This window comes from Pelmatolapia mariae, linkage group LG16_19 (genome assembly GCF_036321145.2).
Source record: "Pelmatolapia mariae isolate MD_Pm_ZW linkage group LG16_19, Pm_UMD_F_2, whole genome shotgun sequence".
NCBI lineage: Eukaryota > Metazoa > Chordata > Actinopteri > Cichliformes > Cichlidae > Pelmatolapia > Pelmatolapia mariae.
Genome location: NC_086241.1, coordinates 15331704 through 15352063, shown reverse-complemented (window position 1 = coordinate 15352063; position 20360 = coordinate 15331704). Strand labels below are relative to the sequence as shown.

Sequence of the window (20360 nt, the reverse complement as noted above, 5' to 3'; positions counted from 1 at the left end):
CCCTGAAGCTGGTGACTTCCCTGTCTCCCCGAACTTGCTGCAGCACCGACTGATGGTGCAGAAGCACTGCTGATTAGCATGCAGTAATGATGGTGAGCTGGGCTCCATTGTTCTAACACCTCCCCTCTCCTCCGCACCAATCTGTCACCATTCAGTGGGCTAGAGCTGCCTCAAATGCTTCTCTCCACAAATGAGATGGATAATTAGTTGCCCCTCACGAATGCTGCACTCTTCTCACCCCTGATTGCTTTCACCTTCTTGCTCCTGGCAATTTTGACACCTTGTAATCAGCCTGCTACTTCTCCGTCTCAATCCATATCCTTCTCTCTTTTTTTTTTATCCTCTTCCATTTTTTTTATAGCTCTTAAATATATTTCAGATCTACCAGCTCCGGTAGCAAATGCCCCAAGGAGAAAGATGGATCTCATATTTTTCTGAAAATGATGACAACAACAGTCATTACAGCTAAAGCGAACTTTTCACAAACAGTTCGCATTGCTGTATACACCCGTGAGTAAATAGTGTATGGAAATATACAAAAAATAAAATAAAAAATTATAGCTGTCAGTACGAGTTTCCTCTTCCAAATAACAATGAATGACAACATAATTATGAGCAAGCAGCTGTTCATGATCCCAGAGAGAAAAGCATGCAGGCAGCACAATGTTCGACTGTTCACAGATTAACCAGAGAGGATCATTAGGGATATGTATTTGCCAAAAAAAGGAGAGAATAAATTCTCTTCTCGGCTCTCATGATGTGATGTGAGAAGAATTATGCGGTTTATATCACTCCAAAAGAAACATGCATTATGTCTGACACATTACGTCAGATCAATATGTAGGTAATATTCACGTTTGTAATACTCCAGTTGGCGGGTCTTTTCATTATTTCCCTCTACAGAGAGGTTGCATTGTGTAAGAATATTGCATTAGTCTAATGACTCATTAGTTCAGAGTAGTTGATAGCATTATAACATCACTTCCTTACACCCTTTGGAGCTATTTATATAATACAAAGACAGGCTCAGCAGCAGATATCATTTAAATCTGAACTAACAAATCAGTCAGTCTGTTAGGGGTACTTGATTGTTGTAAGTGAGTTCTAATATTCAGCACTTGTAAAAAGAGAAAAAAATGTTGTTTGCAGTCTTCACACCAGCTCATCTATCCAGCACAAGTGTTACCAACCCAAAGCTGAAGGTCTGCAAGGGCCTCACTGCACAACAAAGTGTTCCAACACAGTGTCCCCGTTTTCTCAAACATCATCACACTGAATGGTGAAAATCACTGCAATCTTTGCAAAGGTGTGAATAAATGCTGCGGTAGTCATGAGATGATGCTGCTGTTTAAAAATGATTCAGGTTTAGTCAAATGATCGCTACACAGTGTAAAATATGAACGTGGTATTTACAAAACACCTGTGTTTCCTTGTTCGGTCTCTTTTAACGTATCAAAGGGAAAAAAAAACTGCCGTTGTTTTCCAGTCACATGACAGCGTAGCGGTGTAGCAGTGTAACGTAATTTAAAACTGGCACATCTTCAGTCACTTTATTACTTTGAATAGCACAGCTGAAATGAAAGAAGACTCATATCACGTTCCTATAATCATTAAAATAAATGCGCCCATATAAACAGTTAAATATTGCCTGTGATAAAACAATAAGTATGCAGATAGCAGGGTAATTTGCCATCTAATGAGCGAGAGTATCTCTGTGGACAATCTTAATGAACATATGGTCATAAAAGTATCTGAAAGTTGGAAATGTTTCTACACCGAGATAAACAGCTGCTTCATATTATTCTGGCTTAAGTGTAAAATGGGGGGGAATGATAAGAATTACTACGTTAATCATTCCAGATATAATTTATGTTTGATTAATTTAATACATATGATGGGCATTTCTAATACATAATATATTATTATTCCTTGAGATCCAAAACCCACCATAAAGTGAGAAAGGTGTCTTGTTTCAGAAAAAAAAAGTGTGTGTGTGTGTGTGTGTGTGTGTGTGTGTGTGTGTGTGTGTGTGTGTGTGTGTGTTTGTGTGTGTGTGTGTTTGTGTGTGTATGAAATATTATAGCTTTAGAAATGTGATATATCTTTGAAAGTTCATTATTTTTAAAATAAAAATGTATAAACGTGCTAAAGATATAATAGGAAGTAATATCATATGCACTCTTTGTTATGTATGGATGCATATACCAATCTATATATTATATATTCATACTGTATTATATATTTGCAAGTTGAAAACAAATCAAGTAATAAAAAATGTTACGAGTCTAAATGTGTTTATTTGCTCACATATACCATACGCATCACTGTAAAATCTCAGTGGGATTTTAGAAAAATATAATGGGCAAAGAAATGTACCATTTAATTCTTCAGTATTAAATAAATGAATTCAAGTCTTATTGCAGTGTCATTTGAAGTCCAGTACAGCGCTTGTACTTCATGGCAGGCACGGCTACACCATGAAAACAGTAAAGTCTTGAAATAGTTGTGGCTTCTTCCCATCAGTCTCTGCTTCTACTGTCACTTGTCGGCTTCATTCTTATGAGAGAAATGCAAGTAGAGGTGGCTGTTCATTTGGTCTGGAGGAACCACAGCATTGCAGAAAGCACATTCAGGAGTGCTGCTCTGAGGTGTCTCCAGCTCTGTCCCCACAGCAGCTGTATCACACAGATCCGGTATCCAGACAGACTGCAGAGCAGGATGAATCAAAGGGAAAAAATGTATTATTTATGCTCTAAACTGTCCTTACAGTCACTCTACGCAGCCTACTACTAAAGTAGGCTGGACCACTTGGCCTCAAAATTGCGGTATCTGTTGCTTTAAAGAACACATGTCCCCTGTTAACCCAATAGTTAGAACAAATACTAGGCAGAAAAGTAAAGGCAAAATGCTATTCTCAAGTGTTTAATTAACTTACTATTTATGAATACTGTGTTCAAACTATCCAAATAGTCATACCTATTATTAATGCCTGTGTTGGTGTAATCCAGCGACTGAATCATATAATGAAAACTGGACCAACTTGCAGCCGTTAATGCACGTCATTCACTTTTTTTCCCCTATTAGGCATTTAGACACATCAGCAATAAAATCCCACTTAACCATCATACTTGTTTCAAATCACATTCAGACACTGTAATGTGCTTCCATCTGGCTCACACTTTCCAGCAAAGATGCCAAATATAACTAGAGCATCCATGCTTAAGTAAAAAAAGAATCAGCACACATTACACAGTAATACGTTTCAAGTTTAGCCAAGGGGATATTTTTGGACTTCACACTGTTTCACTCCTCCATTAGTAAAGACCAATCAGAAACTGATAATTTGCTACTAGTTTTCTCAGACCTTCTCCTGTGATTCTCACCTGCTGGGGTCCCCGCACGCTCTCCTGGGAGAGTGTAGATGATGTTGTGTGGGAGGGGGAGTTAGGGTAGACAAAAGGCACGGACTCCTTCTCTGTCAATGTGGAGGAGACATTACTGAGAGGTCGCGGGACAGCCATGGGTAGACCAATCTGTCTATCTGGAGCACTGTTCAGGAAGTCATATTCACTGTCCGCAGAGGGCGGGAATTTGACGCTCAGTTTGGTGAGAGATTCTACCAAGTCCTTGTCCTCCTGGCTGGCGCCACGGGATGCCAGAGAGGTAGACATGGGAGAGATATCCACTGTCCTTAGAGCTGAGGAAAAGGGTCCCTCTGAATCTGCGGTACGGTCTGTGCATTGGATGGGCATGGAGAACCGCTGATCTGTTGAGAAGGCAGAAAAATAAAGATTATTTTTTATTTCCGAGTCAACTCGCGGACATAGATGTGGTTTAAGGACATTTGAAATTGGCAACGATTTCACAAGTTACACACATTTTAAAAAATGCCTAGTTTGTTTTTGCATTCCCATTTCCAAGTTGGCCTTTCAGTACTTAGAGGTATATGTTTAATATAACCACATTATATTTTTTTTATGTAGCATTATGCAGAACTGGCATTAAGCATTTTGTCAGTGGAATTATTAAATGTGTTTATCCACCTTTTTTCAGAGGTGGCCAGCTAAGGTTCGTAGGGCAACCAGGCATTCATGTACAGTCCGTGTCATGGTGTCGCTATCCAATTAAACAACAAGACAAAAAGCTAGTAAACTCGTAAGCTGTTATAAACTACACAAGCCTATTTAAATTAAACACGCTTTTTATGTGACCAATTAGAGAAAACAATTGCTTTCAGATTCAGACACTGAAAAAAAGAAGGTAATAGTCAGTAAATATTAATATTACCATTTGATGTATCACTTCCTCCATGGAATCTTTTTAAGTAATCTTTTTGTCTTTTGGTTAAAGACCGGATCTGTCGAAATTTCCCTTCAATGGCTTCAAATGCTTCCCGCATTTCCTGACTGGCAAACAGATAAAGCAGGAGTAAGGAACAAAAAAAATCCATTCTTTTACCATAATGTTCATGGCTTTAAAAAAAGATTGACACATACTAGTCAACGCTGCTGTTGATTGGCATATTAGGAGCAACGGCAACAGAGCCCATATTCTCCTGAAAAAGACACATTAAATTTATAGTGATCATTTACAGCAATTACGCAAGGGCATAATGTTCATACATCTGCAGCTTTATTTAAACATCATACATTTATATTTCCTAGTGAAAAATAATAATAACTGTAAAACTCAAGCTGCTGAACTGTGCAGCGATATTATCCTCTAGCACCATCTGGTGAAGTAAAAGTGGATACACTGAGTGAGGAGAGCAACAGAGAGTAGATACTATTACAGTAGCAAAGCAGGCCTGAATGCCTGAACGACAGGAAAATAAATAATCAGAACTATGTAAAATTACTAAAACATCATTTTGATAGGGTTTATAGAATATCTCTTAGCTTTCTTTAAAGTACATGTAAACTTGACACATAAACACTGTCACACAACTAGAGTTGTGTGACAAATCTGAATAAGCAATAGTTTAAGCTTTACAGTTAATACTGTATTCACTGAGTACTAGCACAAAGTGTTCTTTTAACATCCCTTTACCTTAACACACATGCAACATAGTAAAGCAGAAGTACCATCAACTTCTACATATGCGAGAGGAAGCCGTATGCGATCATGTTTATGATTTCCTAACGGGAAAGCTGTTTTGGAAATACAATATTGTAGTTTTCATAAAGCCTAAATGCAGAAAGAGCATGTTATCACTATAAACATACCGGGTACTGTAATTTCCTATAAGTGCTGGCCCCGTCAAGAAGATGACTACATGGCTCGCATTTCATTTCTCCTGAAAATGAAAACAATGAAAATGACCAGTTTATAAAAGAGGAAATTCAAATGAATTCTCAATATAGTCTGATAGTCCATCGCTCTTTGTTTACATCTCAATCCACAGAATTGAAAGCAATGTGTAAAGTAAATCCCTACTCAGTACACCGGCTGGGAAAAAAAGCAGTAAAACTAACATATCAATAACAAACTAACACATCACTAACCTGATGGTTGCCTTGTTGCTGACAACTTTGCTTCAAGTTCTGAAATCAGTTGCTGTTGATCTTCTATCTGCTTTTGAAGGTCTCGAGTATATTGCTCATAATACTCAGTCTGTAAAATGGAGGTACTGTTATTTGTCTAGAACCAGCATATCCACTGTGGTCTAAGCACTGTGTTGTAGTTTCATATCTGGAAACAGCCTAACTAATAATAATGCTATTCTATATATGGCATTTAATAACATAATTAGAATAAACATTATTTGTTTGGAAAGCTAGCAATGTAATTTGCTCTGGGATGTGTTGTGGTATATTGTTAATTCTTGGTCCATTTTGCACAAAGTTTTAAAAAAGTTGCTCTTCATCATTACCACTTTCTGCAGCTCCTTTTTAGCAATGTCCTTTTCAATGGAGACCTGACGATAAGCTTCAAATGCTTTATTGAGCTGGTCTCCGATGTTCCTTTCCATGCCTTGTGCTCCACAATCATCACTGACACAGCACACATGAGCCCTACGAGTGAAACTACAAAATGTTGTAAAACATGCCAACAAAAGGAAAAACACTCTCAAAAGACCCCGTGAACACTATTAGACCGGTTATAAAACTAAAAAGATTTCTTTTTTTCCCCCATCCCGGCCATTTTTATAACATTTCTACAAACAACTGTCAACTAGTCTTCGTGCACTTTAAAAATATTTTTTGAAAAAGTCAAGAAATCCTTAAAGTGCTGCCAAATAGTTTTGGCTGCTTTAAATGAGCTACTGATCCAAATGACAAAACCATGCCAAAACTGAGTAAACAATCTTCAAAATATTTGCTTATTACCAATGAATGTTGGCAGGTCTGGTAGAATTCAAAATTCCCTTCATATTTCAACCATTAAAGCCTTGTTCTAGCTCTGTAAGGAATTATAAGAGCTGAAGATGAAGATCAAGTATTGTAAAGTAATGACAAATAAAGTTACTCAGTGCATGTGTAATATATGAGTATAACACTGGTGAAACAGACACTCCTTCTTGTTAGTACTGATCATCATACAGCATTAAGCAATTCTGGGACAACTGCACTTCTGTCAGAAAGCTAAAGTGATGCCTATCATTATCTTAACTCCTGATAGTAGTCTCATAAAGAGCCGCTCAATTACGGAACAGCCTTCCTAATAAATACCATAGTAACGCAGTACCTGTTAGCGATACTACACTCCAACAGCTCCTGGATAAGTAGCAGCCTGTAGCCACAGACTCAGTAAGTAAAAGGAGAGTAACGCTAATGCTGAAGCCTACCGGGACACAGCCGTGGGTCATTTTAAAAGAGTCGCTCAAAATCTTCTTTAAACGGTTCCGTATTCTTTAAAGTGTAAGTGTCTGACAAGCCGTAGCTTCAGCCGGCGTCGGATAAAGCGACTGAGCGAGAAGTCCTGAGATGAGTTTACCTCGCTGCCAGTGTGAGTGTCCTCTTACCTTCATTCGAGTAACTGTTGAAGTCGAATTTATTGTTTTGACACTACCGCAGCGTCGTCGCCTAATCTTGAGATGCAAAGTTACCAAGCGCTGGAGAGGATATGGCAATGTATGTTTTACATAGCCTAGTTGAGTTGGGAACTTCCCTCGGGGAATCCCCTCATACTGTAGACTTCCGCCTTTACTCGATTTTAGCCAATCAGCGCGGAGCTCACGGGAGAGCTGGGTGGTTAGCTGGTTGAGGGTTCTTCCAGCCTACGCGTCTGCAAACCGACTGTTGTGCATGTGAAAACTGTGCCCAAACTCGAGTTAAGTTGTGCTCATTTTGCTTTTCATATATATATATATATTACTGAATATTCAGCAGGTTCTGTCACATGAACCGAGCATGTTTTGTTTTGTTTTTAAGTCTATAACTAGAACAAAGTTCTGAGGGGACTGCTTGCAACAAATACTGATGGGCCTCTATTGTAAGCTTCCATTTTCTTTATAGGCTACAGTGTCAAATGACACTGTAAGCAGGATATGGATTAAATAAAACATTTAGAGACCCCAGTCCTTTAAAAAATGAGTACATAATTGATTCAGTAAACTGGGAAGCAGTGGGTTTAGGGTTTGGTTGACCTCTGGGAATCCTGAGCAGTTGTCTGCTCGGCCTGCTTAGTTGGTTATTCTGGCCTGAAAACATGCAATGCATGTGTGTACCACTTCAAACTACAGGCTGTTTCAAAATGCATTGCATAAGACTGAGAAGGAAATGAGACATTGCAACAACAACAACAAAAAATGCACATTATAATAGTCCTGGAGTACTACCTGGGTTTAAACAATGTTCAAGCAGCAGTGCTTGTGAGAAAATACATAAATTGGATGTGCTATGAGATATGTAAAGACCTTCTGATCCTTCAGCAGGCCCAAAATGAATGCATGCTGGTTATTTTCTAATTAAATTACAGTGTAATGTGATGCAGTGTAATCAAATTATAGCAAAATCATTAACACATTGTTGAGCCTGGGATAAGAGTTATTCAATCATGAGTCAAATTTCAAGCTCATTGCTATTTTAACAGTCACTAAAACTATCAAATTCAATTCAATATGTATATATGACATATTTTCAAGTAGGTTCTCAGCAAAAGACTGTAGCTATACTATTTATAGTACTTCCTGTTGTCTTAAAGTCCCTCCTGTTTGAAGAAAGTACATCCTATAACATTTCCTATTGTTTTGTGTAAACTGCATATGACTGCAGTGACATATTTTTGGAGTAAAAGTTCTGACCTACATTACTTCTAGCCTTGACAAAATGCTCCCAGACTGGCCAAAGGAAAGTGAAGCCAAACAAATACAAGAACAACCAGTAGATGGCAGCTGAGAGTGAATTACTGAGATGACGCTCTTGATTTCTTACTCTGACTTTAATATAAAGTAAGTGAAAATTCTCGGGAGATGAAAGTTCAGTATATTTTGTAACCCAGTGAAGCTGTATACGTACAGTTTTTCTTCTATACCAATGGATACAAGTCCGTAAACTGTCCGCCGGGAGCACAAGGCATTTCCCGTTATTCTGATTATCGCCGTGGCCCACAGTGAACAATTCATTTAAGCAGCGATACTATGAAAAAAAAAAAAAACACAGCAATTTAGTTAGCAGGGCTCTCAGAAGTCACGCACTCGTCGCCTACAAACTATATATGCCTGTGGTGCGCAGGTACTCTCCCCAAAGACGCACGCAGCCTTCCTCTGTCAAATGAAAGGTGAAGCAGGGAAAGAGAGAGAATAAATAAGATAAATACAGAAATACATGTGCCAGTGAAGTCGGATAGTTTTTTTGTTTGTTTGCTTGTTTTTTCTGTTTGTTTTTTGCTTTTTAATGAGTTAATATAAAGATAAGGCTAATTGTGTTGTCAATCTGGCCTGGTGCATTTGTATGCTTTCAGTCTTTGTATTACTATCGTTTTGAAGGAACACTTATAACGTTACCTTGAAAACTGGTTCAGAACAGGCAGATTTTGTTTCCTTTTCTAATAGTGATACTACTAATAATAATAGTAGTAGTAATAATCTCTTTTTAAAATAGTAAACAGGTTTGTTGTCAACACTGAAGATAACCATGATATTTACACATAACATATCATGCTAATAGCACACATGAGGTCTTAAAAATTGTACAATTTTTATTTCCTTTTAGTTTTCATAAAGTGAAGGATGACTCTCTTCATCTCGCCTTACTTGTATTTTGGGTGTATTTCATTGGCCAGAGTGATAGAAAACATAGCCGGTCATTTTTAAAAAAATATTTATTTTATTTTATTTTATTTTATTTATTTATTTTGGGGGGGAGTTCTGATATAATTTTAGCCAATAAAACTAAGCAGTCTGTTGTTAGTTGAACAGTGTGGTTTGGGCTGGAGTCAATTCTCAGGTTGACCTTTTTTGAATCTACTGAAGTGTCTCTTCAGATATTTTATCTTAACTCTCTCAAGTTTTGCCATAGGTCTAACTGTTTTACTCAAAGTTATATGTTATTTGACAAAGGGAGGTATATCTTGTCCTAAATGAGCCGTCAAAGTTTTCTCCATCTTGGTCTGTAATGTCTACAAATGACAAAGCAGGGTGACTGTATGAGCATGTCTGAGTATGAACTGGTGGAGACCTCCACGTGACCTGTCCATCACAGCTGGGGTTCCAGTGAATGGACTCCTGACTCATCCAAAAGGTCATTTCCCCATGACCTTCTCTGACCCTCACTGACATTCCAACCTCAACCTTTGCTCCTGCTGAGTCGCCTTACAGACCCAGACGGCCACAAACAACCTCAATTCATAGCACCGACTTCCTCTAAGAAAACATCATGTCTTTTTGGTTTTCACATATTTTTTTTCATGGTTGCTTTGAACTCATAGTAATCTGACATAACCCTAGTCTTGTGGTTCTGGTAAAGAAATTTTTCACTGAGACTGTGGTATACTGATAAGCAGTGTAGCTACAACGAAATACTGAAAAAAGCATATGACTCATTTCATTGACCACACAATCATTCACCTCAAGTACCATTTTCTCTTTCTGTTCAGGCCTCAATTCACTCTTTGTTCATAATTCCCGTTGAGGAAATTGTATTACTTGATTGGCTGCTCAGGACATGATACCAAAAACATCACAAAATGAAATTAAGTATGAACGAAGCATTTGTACTCTACGTGACCTGTCTGGGGGTGAAAGTAAACCATGCTTAAAGTGAGAAAACTGTAGACGCCGGTTCGTGAGCAGTCAGTTCTCTTTCACATTGCAATTTGCTCTCTTTGCTTCTCTGTTCCTCCAAAGTACTGAATGCACATTCTTCTCTCTCCCTTGTGTGTCCCATAAATCATAATTGCCTCTAAAGGAGCTTCACTGTGCATTACTGATGGCTAGGATGAAAGGCGTGTGCACCATAATTTATTTCAAATTTCACAGGAAGAATTTCCGTCAACAAGATGTGCATTTCCTGGATGGTGAGACCACAGTATTTGCACGTACTTCACTAACCCCACAGCTACTGATGGAAAAGTTTTAAAAGAAGTAAAAGAGGAAAACGCTAGTGTTGCTACCTTCATATCTGTAATCCATTTTAATTGCATGCAGCTATTTAATACAGACATACAATGCATGTCCTTCCCAAGGCTATTTTTACCTAATACCCTGACCTCAGCACTTACACTGTGGTGTCAGTGGTGAAGAGTAACCTCATAAATTTTAGCAGAAATGATCTCCGGGGAAATGTTTTGTCCTTCTCCACCATCACTAGGGTATATAGATTTTTCTGCCCTTTGTCCAAAATAGGATGATGGTATGTGTGCTTCAATGAATTATAAATGACCTCAGCGAGCAGGATTAGTAGACTGTTGTCTACCCAGTGCTATGTTGTATCAAATGATGTAATCCCCTAGCATTACATTACCCAAGCAGACAATCCCATTGTCCTTAGTAATGTGCCATTTTTGCAAAGGATAAAGAGCTTGCTGTTAAAGGGAGTCTTGTTCTAAATACAGATCACACGGGAGCCTGGCTTAACAGTAAATCTTGAGCCAGTGAAGGGTCCATCCGTGTTTCCTCCATGTCCAGCAAAATAAACAATCTGCTGTAGGTCTGCAGAAACGTGAGACCAGACTGAGGGCAGAGCCAAGTACTCTGGCATGCAGGAGGTTGGGAAAAGGGGGGTGGGGAGAAACACACAGATCAGATTTCAGAAGTCCGAGAAGAGGTGAAGAGAAAAAAAACCCTGTCTTTTAAGAAAACCACAACATTAAAATAACAATAATAATAACAATGATGAAACTCTGCAGGCAGTACTCTTCTAACTCCAGGTGGGTCCTTGCTATTTAACATGACACTGCAAGTGCTGAAAATATGAGATGTCCAAAACGTCCTGGACTAACCTAGGAATGTGATCTAATTTATGTAAAAATCACAGTACTTATTTCTGCACACACTGTGATCCAAAGAACAGAGCAAAACTCTTGAGCAAATAAGGAAATGACAGGTGGCTCGAGACCTTTTGCACAGTATAGTATAGAAGACGTTGGCACCATGCAGAAATGCTGCAACAATACTTTCCTGTATGCTGATAGAATTTCCTGATTGATAGTGAGAGGAAGTTCTCTCCTTGTTCCTGTATACTTCAGAGCAAAACCGCAAAGCTCTCATTGAACAAAATGCAGTTTGCATTATGGGCAAGTCCCGCCATCCCTGAATATTTTCATTTTAGAGACTTTACCAACTTTATATCTATTTTCTCCAAATATCCCTCAATCTGTTAGATCTGGAGTTTTGTTTTACTTTGGATGATAGATTTTGACACCACTGTGGTAAACCCAAACAATTATCATATTTTACTTTTATCTATTACTTTTACCTTTTTATTTAACTTTATCCTAAAATAAGTGATCCTGAACAGTCAAGATGAGCCAATAACTTATTGTTGGCTGTGCTCAGACATGTGCATTGATTTCTAATTTGTCAGGTTGAGATAAGGCAATCTGGAAACCCACAATCAATAATCACGTGGAAAGGAAGAGTCACTTTGGTTTGTGAGAGGGAGCTGTGAATGATATTGATGCAGTGGGAATATTTGAATAACTTTCTTCATGGGAAAACATTCTCAAATTTCTGGGATTTCTGGTCAGAGTATTTGGTTGCATGTACTGTATGTTTTCAAAGGATTTTTTTGGCTCTGATGAGGCATGTGGAACATCCCTGAAAACTATCTGCATGAATTCAAAAAGCTGGGTTTTGATGTTACAGCTGTGATATAAATATAGTTTGTCCTTTCATAACATCTTCAAAGGCACAAATCGGTATGATTCATTTTCAGAAGTGAAAACATTAAAGAAACCGACTGAATATTAAGAATCCTGGTGGGAAGCATACAGCTTGTAGCATAAAATAGTACAAAGAGTCAGTGTGCATGGAGCAAAACTAAATAAATGAAAGGGTATATGAGGTTAGAATGGCTAGGAAAGTCCCTTGTTGACCTGTGGGCATCTCGGCTCACATAAAGAGCCCTCTAGTGCTCCTCATTACTCAGGCTCATGAAAATTTTATCAGAGACTTAGATTCCAGATGGATATCTACGAGCAAGAGGAAACACAGCATGTATTCACTCTGCTAGTTATCATATTATGAAAGCAGTGAAAATCATGCTTTTAGGTGTATTTGTACATCCTCAAACAGATGGATGGCTGGTAGGACTGGTATCTGAGATCACCAGAGTGTTTAATAAAACAAAGAACAATGAGTGTGTAAAGAGTGAAAAGGCTATGGTGACATGCAGTTGATGTGCAAAACAATCTCTTATTGTGATCTTGATAGAACTGCACCTGTCATCTGTATCCAAGTCTTTGAATTTCCCTAAATTTCATTTGTTGCTTCTCATTTTTCATTGTTACATAATTATTGTAAATGTCTCTTAGACTCCACCAGCCTAAATTTTAATTATCAAACTTTATTGTCAAGGTGAATGCATGAGGTGCAGCAGTGGAACCGCAGACAATAGTATTATGCAAAGACTGAACAGCACCACACAATGTTTACAATATAGTTTTGAGAGTTGCCTGGCAGCAGAATGCACGCAATGGAGCAGCCCAATGGTTATTTGAGTATCAGGCGTGAAAGAACTTCCTTTTGCATGCTTACTACTGCAGGACATTTGACAATAACAAAATGAAGGTCAAACTCCACGATTTAACCTCACTTGCAGTTACTTCCTCTTAGAAATTTTTAAGCATTAAGAAAAGCTTCACATATATATGGAAATGTGGCAGACGTGAACACACAAACCCTTTATGTGACGACACGTATAAAGAGATAATGTGTGATCTTTAGGAGGCATGTATTTATAATTCTATCTTTATGATGCTTTTACATCACTTCATTGTGGCTTCTAAGGAAAAGGTCACGCCAGAAAAAATTTCAACTAAACTATAATTTATTTGCAAACGCTATCATTTTTATGCTATCGTTTTTAAGCTATCATGACCTATTAGTACTTTAGATTTAACACTGAATATTTCCCTGAGAAATAGTTGCAGTGATTTTTTTTAAAATTCTGGATTCTTGATTCATCAATTGAATGCATTGTACAGTGAATGCATGCAGGTCTCGACAAAATATGCAATAAATGTTAAACAACTGTGTCCTTAATCTGTTTCTTTCATACATAAACAGATATGTTCTATGATAGCTAAAGGATCACCTAACCAAAGGACAAGACGAATAATGGCACTGCTGCAAACTGTGTAATAATCCAAGTCCTTTATAATGCTGTATGTCAAACACAGATATGTACCATATGGTGAGGGTCACTGAGGAGTGGGGAAGACATTTCAAACATCTTAATGTATGATCTACTGAACCATAATGTATGATGTCATTCTTAGCCACTAAAAAGGATCATCCTCAATTTTTCATTACGGAGCGGGTGACTCAGTCATTTTGGGATAACTGATAGGAGTTGTCAGGAATGCCACCCCTACCAGCACCTGAATTAAAGACAAACACACATAGGCATTGTCAGCTTTTCTTTTTTTTTCCTGTGCCTAATTTATAGCCAAGAGTCAGGGGAAATGACTCTGTTGCTACCAAAGAGAGTTTGTGCACCCCCACCTCAACCCAAGCCGTGCATCCAGGCAGGAAGGTACAGAGCTGTTACTAACAGCTTCCTGGAGCTGCTAAAACTCCATGCAACCCTGATTTGTGCAGTGCCACTTGTCAGGAGTCTAACGCCGAGGGGGAAGTGAGGACAAACGTGTCTCTGGCTTTCACAGGTCGAGTTGTGAGGCTGTAATTATTGTTATAATTTGTGAGGGCAAAACACTTTTTCTTATATCCCCCTTGTTTGCTGGTACAGACTGTTTTCATGAGTTCAGGGAAGAGCGAGAACAAGTAGCCAAGTAGCACAATGTCCTAAAATAACCTCACTCTCTTATTTCCCTTGGAAATACCCAGAGTGAGTGTGAGTGTGTGTCTTTGCGTGTGTATGAGAGAGAGAACGAGTCAGAGAGAGAGAGAGAGAGAGAGAGTTTGAGCTTGTCTATCTGTGCGTATAAAGGTTTGTATGTGATCTTTTAATCTTTCCCCGTATGCAAGTTTGAGCCTGTTTGAGTGAATCTGCATGTGCAGTCTAGACTGCACCATGGCTAATGGTGTGACATGCACTCTGGGCAACTGTTACCCTACTCTAGCCGTCTTTAACTGATAGATTGGTATAAATAAATTCAGTTAAAGAATAGTTTTCTTATAAATAATGGAGTTGAAGATACAGAGTTAATTTAGGTTTTTGTTTTGTTTTGTTTTTTTAGTGCTACACACATGGAGGAAGCTGCATTAACCTTTCCTTTCACCGTTTCATAAAAAGTGGTAATTCAGTTGACTCTCTGTCCACCCCACCCCCCTCCAGTGTCCTGAGTAGACTGCTGAATCAGACCTCTCTCTCTGTTTCTTTTACTGCTGAACCATTGACTTCTGTTGGCCTGGCGAACCTCTCTACATTACCGGTGACCTTTGGTCGGTCTCATTAAGGAATATTTACCGCACATTACATTTATCAATATAGATGCCTTCATTAAAAGGACAGTGATATCATGGATTCAGGATCACTTCAGTGACTTCAGGCCCTGGGGACCTTTTGCAATATACTCCACCACAGTATCTCTCTAGTTGTTGCACATTTGCATTTTGATGAGATACTGGTAAAGAATACCATGCGCACCTAATACAAAACAGCTGCTAGCTTAACCCAACTGAAATCCAGAGCATGAAAGAAAGCTGTTTAAGCAGCCTATAAAGGCATAACTGTACAGCGGCTGTAGCATAACACTTTCTAAACATAAACATAAACATAGTATCCAGGAGTTGTAGGTCCACTCTTTCATTAAAGAAATACTCAGATGCCATTGCTGCTTTCATCATCTGAATGGGGACCTTCCCAGGCTCAGTGTTATCAGAACGTTGGAGATGTTGCTGGATATACTGTACCTTTGAGAGCTGAGACATGACCTGGTTACGTCGCACACGAAAAGGAGAGCTGATAGTGCTACAACACACACCTCAATCTGCACAGCAATGGCCCTCCTGGAAGTGAGGAAAACCACCTGCTGGTGTGACTGTCCAATGCTCAGCTGGATGATCTGCTGGAAAAAGTTGCTACCTTTGGTCCTGAATCACAGACAGGAAAGTATTAACTGTTTGCTCCTGCTGTCATATTCCAGCATAGCATGATACAAATCATTATTTGGGAGGGACCCAAGCAGAGGAAAGATGCTATGCCTCCATAGTGAAGCAAACTAGCTGGGGTAGTACCGACATCTGACCTGGATGCCTCCTAAATGAGGTGTTTCATGCAAATTATGAAAATTATGACAGTCCATCTGCAGCTTCATACTGTCCATCGACCTGCAGAAAATGTCTGTTGCCAGATGGGCTAAAATATCAAAAATATGTGGTACAAACAGTCTGTGGGCTACTCCTGCTTTGCTGTTGTTTGTTCTGAAACCAAGTGTTAAACAATGAAAAGTGTCCACTGCAGCCACTGTTGATCCTTTTTGTACGGTATATTTTTTATGCTTGCTGGGACTTTGGAGAACTGCAGAGGAGCATTTTTGTGGTGGCTGAAAACTCCTTTCCGTAGGCGAATACTTCTCCAAATGGACACTACCACGGTAGCATAAATTAAGCATAATGGAGGCCCCGGAGCAGACCGGGAACATGCGGTAGAGATTACATCTCTGGGCGGGCTGGTTGCATGTTTATTTAAATTACACTGAGGTCAAAAAAGATGGATTGATTTCCCCCTTTAAATACGACACTTGAAATTACTGAAAACTAATTAATACCAGAATCAAAAGTGATGCCAGAATCAAAGAATGGCAAATAAGCTTTTATTTAGTAGTATGGCTTGCACTTTGGATAAAAGCTGCAAGCTGTATAAAAAACTTAAAAAGTACAGATTTTAGTTTTAAGAAACTTGCAAATTAATTGTACTTGTAAAAAAAAAAATAATTTTTTTTCTTTAGATTTCATTATTTGCATATGTGATAATACTTTGATTATTTCTTTTTTTTGTTAGTTTTGTTTGCATTTTTTTTGTTTTTAATTTTTTGCTCTTATAATTTGGTTTTAATAGTAAATTATTCTTGGGTCCCCAGGGGTACACCCCCCCCCCCCTCCCCCGGTATTCATTGTCTTGTACAGTAGAGCGGGACATTTGATTTACTCTCAGCGGAATTGACCGGAGAAGGCATCAGTTCATGCACCGCACTGGCCCGCACCACGATTAGTATAAGGTAAGAATGAATGATTTTTTTTTCCTACTCGGTATTTCCATGTTTGCATTTGAATAACAGTAAAAAAAAACTTGTTAATGTTGTACATTAACAAGTTTTTTAAATTGTGTCTACTTCTTACAATCTGGCAACAAATAAATTGCACTGCGAACAAAGTATATCAACAAAGAAAACATTTTCGTTTCATAATTTCTTCGTTATATTCCCTTACAAAGCTAGCTTTAACGCTTCGAGGTTTCCTTTGTTCTTGCCGTCGCCTCGGCGCTTGACCCAGACTTTCGCTCTGTAGTTGCTTAGTACTACAAAAAATTCTAAATCTGTGATATATGATTGATAAACGTAAAGTTAACTGTATAAACGTGTTCAATGACTTTGTTACTTTTGATGATTGGAGAGCACTCGCTTCAATGTGCACACGAAAACTTTAGACTCAGTTTGAAAGCTCACGCAGCATGCGTGACTGTACGTTGCACGCTCAACTAACTTTACGTTGCACGCGTACATGACTTTCCGTTTGTGCCTTGAATAATGAATAAGGCTACGTCCACACGTACCAGCGTATTTTTGAAACCGCTGATTTTTCTATGCGTTTGCACCTTTTGTCCACACGTAATGTATGTCTGGCCGTACATTGTGTTTGTATTTCCAGGCACATTTCACGAAGCAGAACGCAGTCTTCAGAGATATCCACGTGAACGCTGTGATACGTCTGACCTTTAGTCCGAAGAAGAAACCCAGACCAGTCTTAAAAGAAAGCACAAGTAAAACCTTTATATTCACAAACATATCTTTGATTGTTAAGAATTTATGATCTTGTCTTTTATACATATCTGTGGTGCTTGCATACTGCAATATCGCCACATAATATAGTCCAAAAAGTGGAAGTTTGTAAACTTTTTAAAAATGCAAAGCCGTGTACACTTGTGCACTTCAAAAATTCATTGTATACTGTACCTTCTTGCACGTCTCTGTTTCCTGTGTGTGTTGTTAGAAATCAAACTAACTTTAGGAAACAATATGCCAAAAGCATATTTACAATTACTTAAGACCGTTTTTAATTTCTTTTCTTTAGACCAAATCCCCTGTACACATATACGGACTCAGAGGATGAGCAGCCTACAAAAAAACGGTTTCCCCAGGCCCCTCGAGTGAAAATACCAGGTAATAAAATACTGTCTAGTGTCTTTGTACATATCTGTGTCTGACACAAGGAGACTTTTTTGACAAGTTGTCTGTATTCTTAAATACTTAAAAAATTATCTTTTTCTAAACAGCCCTCATCACTCCGCAGTCTGCCCCCCAGCCCACTGATAGCAACCATCATAATGCCCCACCCAGCTTCCGGCACCTTTCGCCACTCCGGCACAAACCGACACAGCTTTGCGATCTCGCCAGCATGCAGAGTCTGATGTCTTCCCTATAGATGGTATGCTTTTAAAAAAGCTTTAAAGCTGCATCACAATGTCATTGTACTCTTATCTTCAAAACACCAGTTTATACTCCTGAATGTCATCTTGTTGTGATTTTTTTTTCTGTAGATTCCAGAGACTCTGTGAGGCCACTATTGCAAGGCAAGTTTGAAAATCTTGGAATTTCACAGTTTACATGGTATAACAAATATATGTGACAGGCAAAAACTAGTAAACACTTTTAGCAGTTACAAGAACTAACAAATGAATATCCAACAAAAGTGAATAGAAATACATTGCACCTCCAATACTTTGGTTTATTCTTTGTATGACTTGAAAATCAGGCTTTAGGGAAAACCAAATGACATGTTTCTATCATCAATTACATGAAGTAAACACACAAGCACTTGCATACACATTTAAGACATGAGACACGCTAATTCCATCTCTTAAAATGTGTCTATAGGTGAGACGCTTTGCGTTGATTGGTGCTGCTGGACCACACTGGAGGTGCGAGTCCGCTGTGTAATGGTTTATGCCATTACAAAGGAGCTGGCCTCTGTACTCAACTGGGCAGGGAAAAAATACCAAGGGCCAGACAAAGCAAAAAAGGGCATTTAAAGAGACAGCGCTGTGCAGATGCATATTTGGTAAGTTTTAACATTTATTGTAGTTTTATGAGCCTAAAGTGAACAATAAAGGGATCAATTGATGTGCTGGGTGCATTTCACATTTCCTATGTCTGTTTTTTGCTATATTACTTTGTCTTTCTTAATAACAAGACTTTCATGTCCGGTTAATCTGGAGATGGAGTCTTTGGTCTTCGGCTTGTTTTGTCCTCGGGTTGTACACTTTGTACAGCCCGACGACCCCATGTTTTCTTTTTTTTAAAGGATACACGGCACACCATGCTAAGACATATCACATTTTCAGCTTATAGCTCTTTGGGAATCAAATGCAGCAGTTTGCTGATTTCCGCCTGGTGACTTTCATGTTTATCAGCCTAGGAGTTTACATACTTTCTCCCTGCTGAAGACAATTAACAAGAGCTTATTCATGTGCTCTAATTCCCTTTTTTTGTCTTTGTTTTTTTGTGTGTGTGTCTATTTTTGTCCTAGATGGCCTGGCGCAGCAGGTAGGGGCGAACTCTATGTCTGAGTTGGTCTTTGCTCAAGCAGTCCAGAAATGGCTCAGATATACTCCAGGTCGTACGGGTGGCGCGCAGGACACACATCATCCATCCCCATCCCGGAGTAAATGATAAAAAGTGACGTGAAACATAGAAATGTAAATAGGAAACTTTGTCTTTTAATAAAGTATTTTGCAAATGATACATGTCTATTGACCTTTTTTGTTTTTTTTCCAATAAAAAGCAACTGTGCGAAAGAGGTGGAAAATCAACACCATAGCTCAACAGTGTTTCAATATCAGAATCTGACATTGTTTCAATGTCAACAGTGTTAGAAAATATAACGTTGAATCAATGTCAAGTTTCAACATTGATTCAACATCAAAACCTGACGTTGTTTCAATGTTAAAAATGGGTGCAAGAGTGACGTTGGGTCAACGTCACACTTCAACGTTGATTCAATGATGTCGCCTGATATTGACTCAACATTGTTTCAATGTTTCCTTGCTATCTGGGAGTGGTATTCCATGTATGCAAAAAATGTGGTTAGGTTGAGGGTTAAAGGGTCAGTTTACCAACATGAGGGAAAGCATATTATCTTTAGTATTTCCAAGCCAGATATGTAGCTACAGTGTTTGAAAGACCTTATAAGCTATGATTCTAGGTAGACACAGTATTTTGTTTTCAGGTTTTAATTAGTGTATCCCAATTTTCTCACTGTGACTTGTAGAGTTGGCTAATGGCTAATAAATGTGCTGCTTAAGGTAGGGTGACGGATGACCCTTTAACACTGGATTTCACTTTGATCACAGATGGCTGCACCTAAACTGAATGCAATTAATAGCACAGATCTTGTTTTGCCCTTTTGTTTTTCACGTAGAACAACACCAAGGTAACACATCCAGGACGGTGGATGTGCACAGTGGAACGTTTGGTATGTAGCCTTGAATACGTATAACGACAACAGAGGGAGAAACAGCGCCTTGGTTTTATGTGTTTAGATAACGAGGACATTGCAGATAGTCTCGCACACATGA

The 20360-nt window shown here is 38.6% G+C and overlaps 1 protein-coding gene and 1 long non-coding RNA gene across 4 annotated transcripts; one reads left to right on the top strand and one right to left on the bottom strand.

Annotated features, from left to right (window-relative positions):
- Positions 1-2286: 2286 nt before the first annotated feature.
- On the bottom strand, positions 2287-7132 carry tank (TRAF family member-associated NFKB activator). Of its 3 annotated transcripts, none has more exons than XM_063498766.1 (8): positions 6965-7132; positions 5873-6026; positions 5505-5613; positions 5226-5296; positions 4497-4555; positions 4288-4406; positions 3384-3766; positions 2287-2706 (listed from the first exon to the last, which is right to left on the bottom strand). In XM_063498766.1, the coding sequence occupies exons 2-8, from the start codon at positions 5969-5971 to the stop codon at positions 2539-2541; spliced, it is 1008 nt and encodes a 335-aa protein (XP_063354836.1). In that variant the 5' UTR covers positions 5972-6026; positions 6965-7132; the 3' UTR covers positions 2287-2538. The 3 variants fall into 3 exon arrangements, with proteins under 3 accessions (XP_063354836.1, XP_063354835.1, XP_063354838.1); XM_063498765.1 differs by having other exon boundaries at positions 5873-6014; XM_063498768.1 differs by lacking the exon at positions 6965-7132 and adding an exon at positions 6788-6798 and having other exon boundaries at positions 5873-6014.
- Positions 7133-16682: 9550 nt separating this feature from the next.
- LOC134645929 (uncharacterized) lies at positions 16683-19507 on the top strand. The gene is made up of 7 exons (XR_010096604.2): positions 16683-16785; positions 17435-17546; positions 17858-17946; positions 18060-18211; positions 18324-18356; positions 18661-18844; positions 19313-19507. It is a non-coding gene; the product is annotated as an uncharacterized LOC134645929 (long non-coding RNA).
- The last annotated feature ends 853 nt before the right edge of the window (positions 19508-20360 follow it).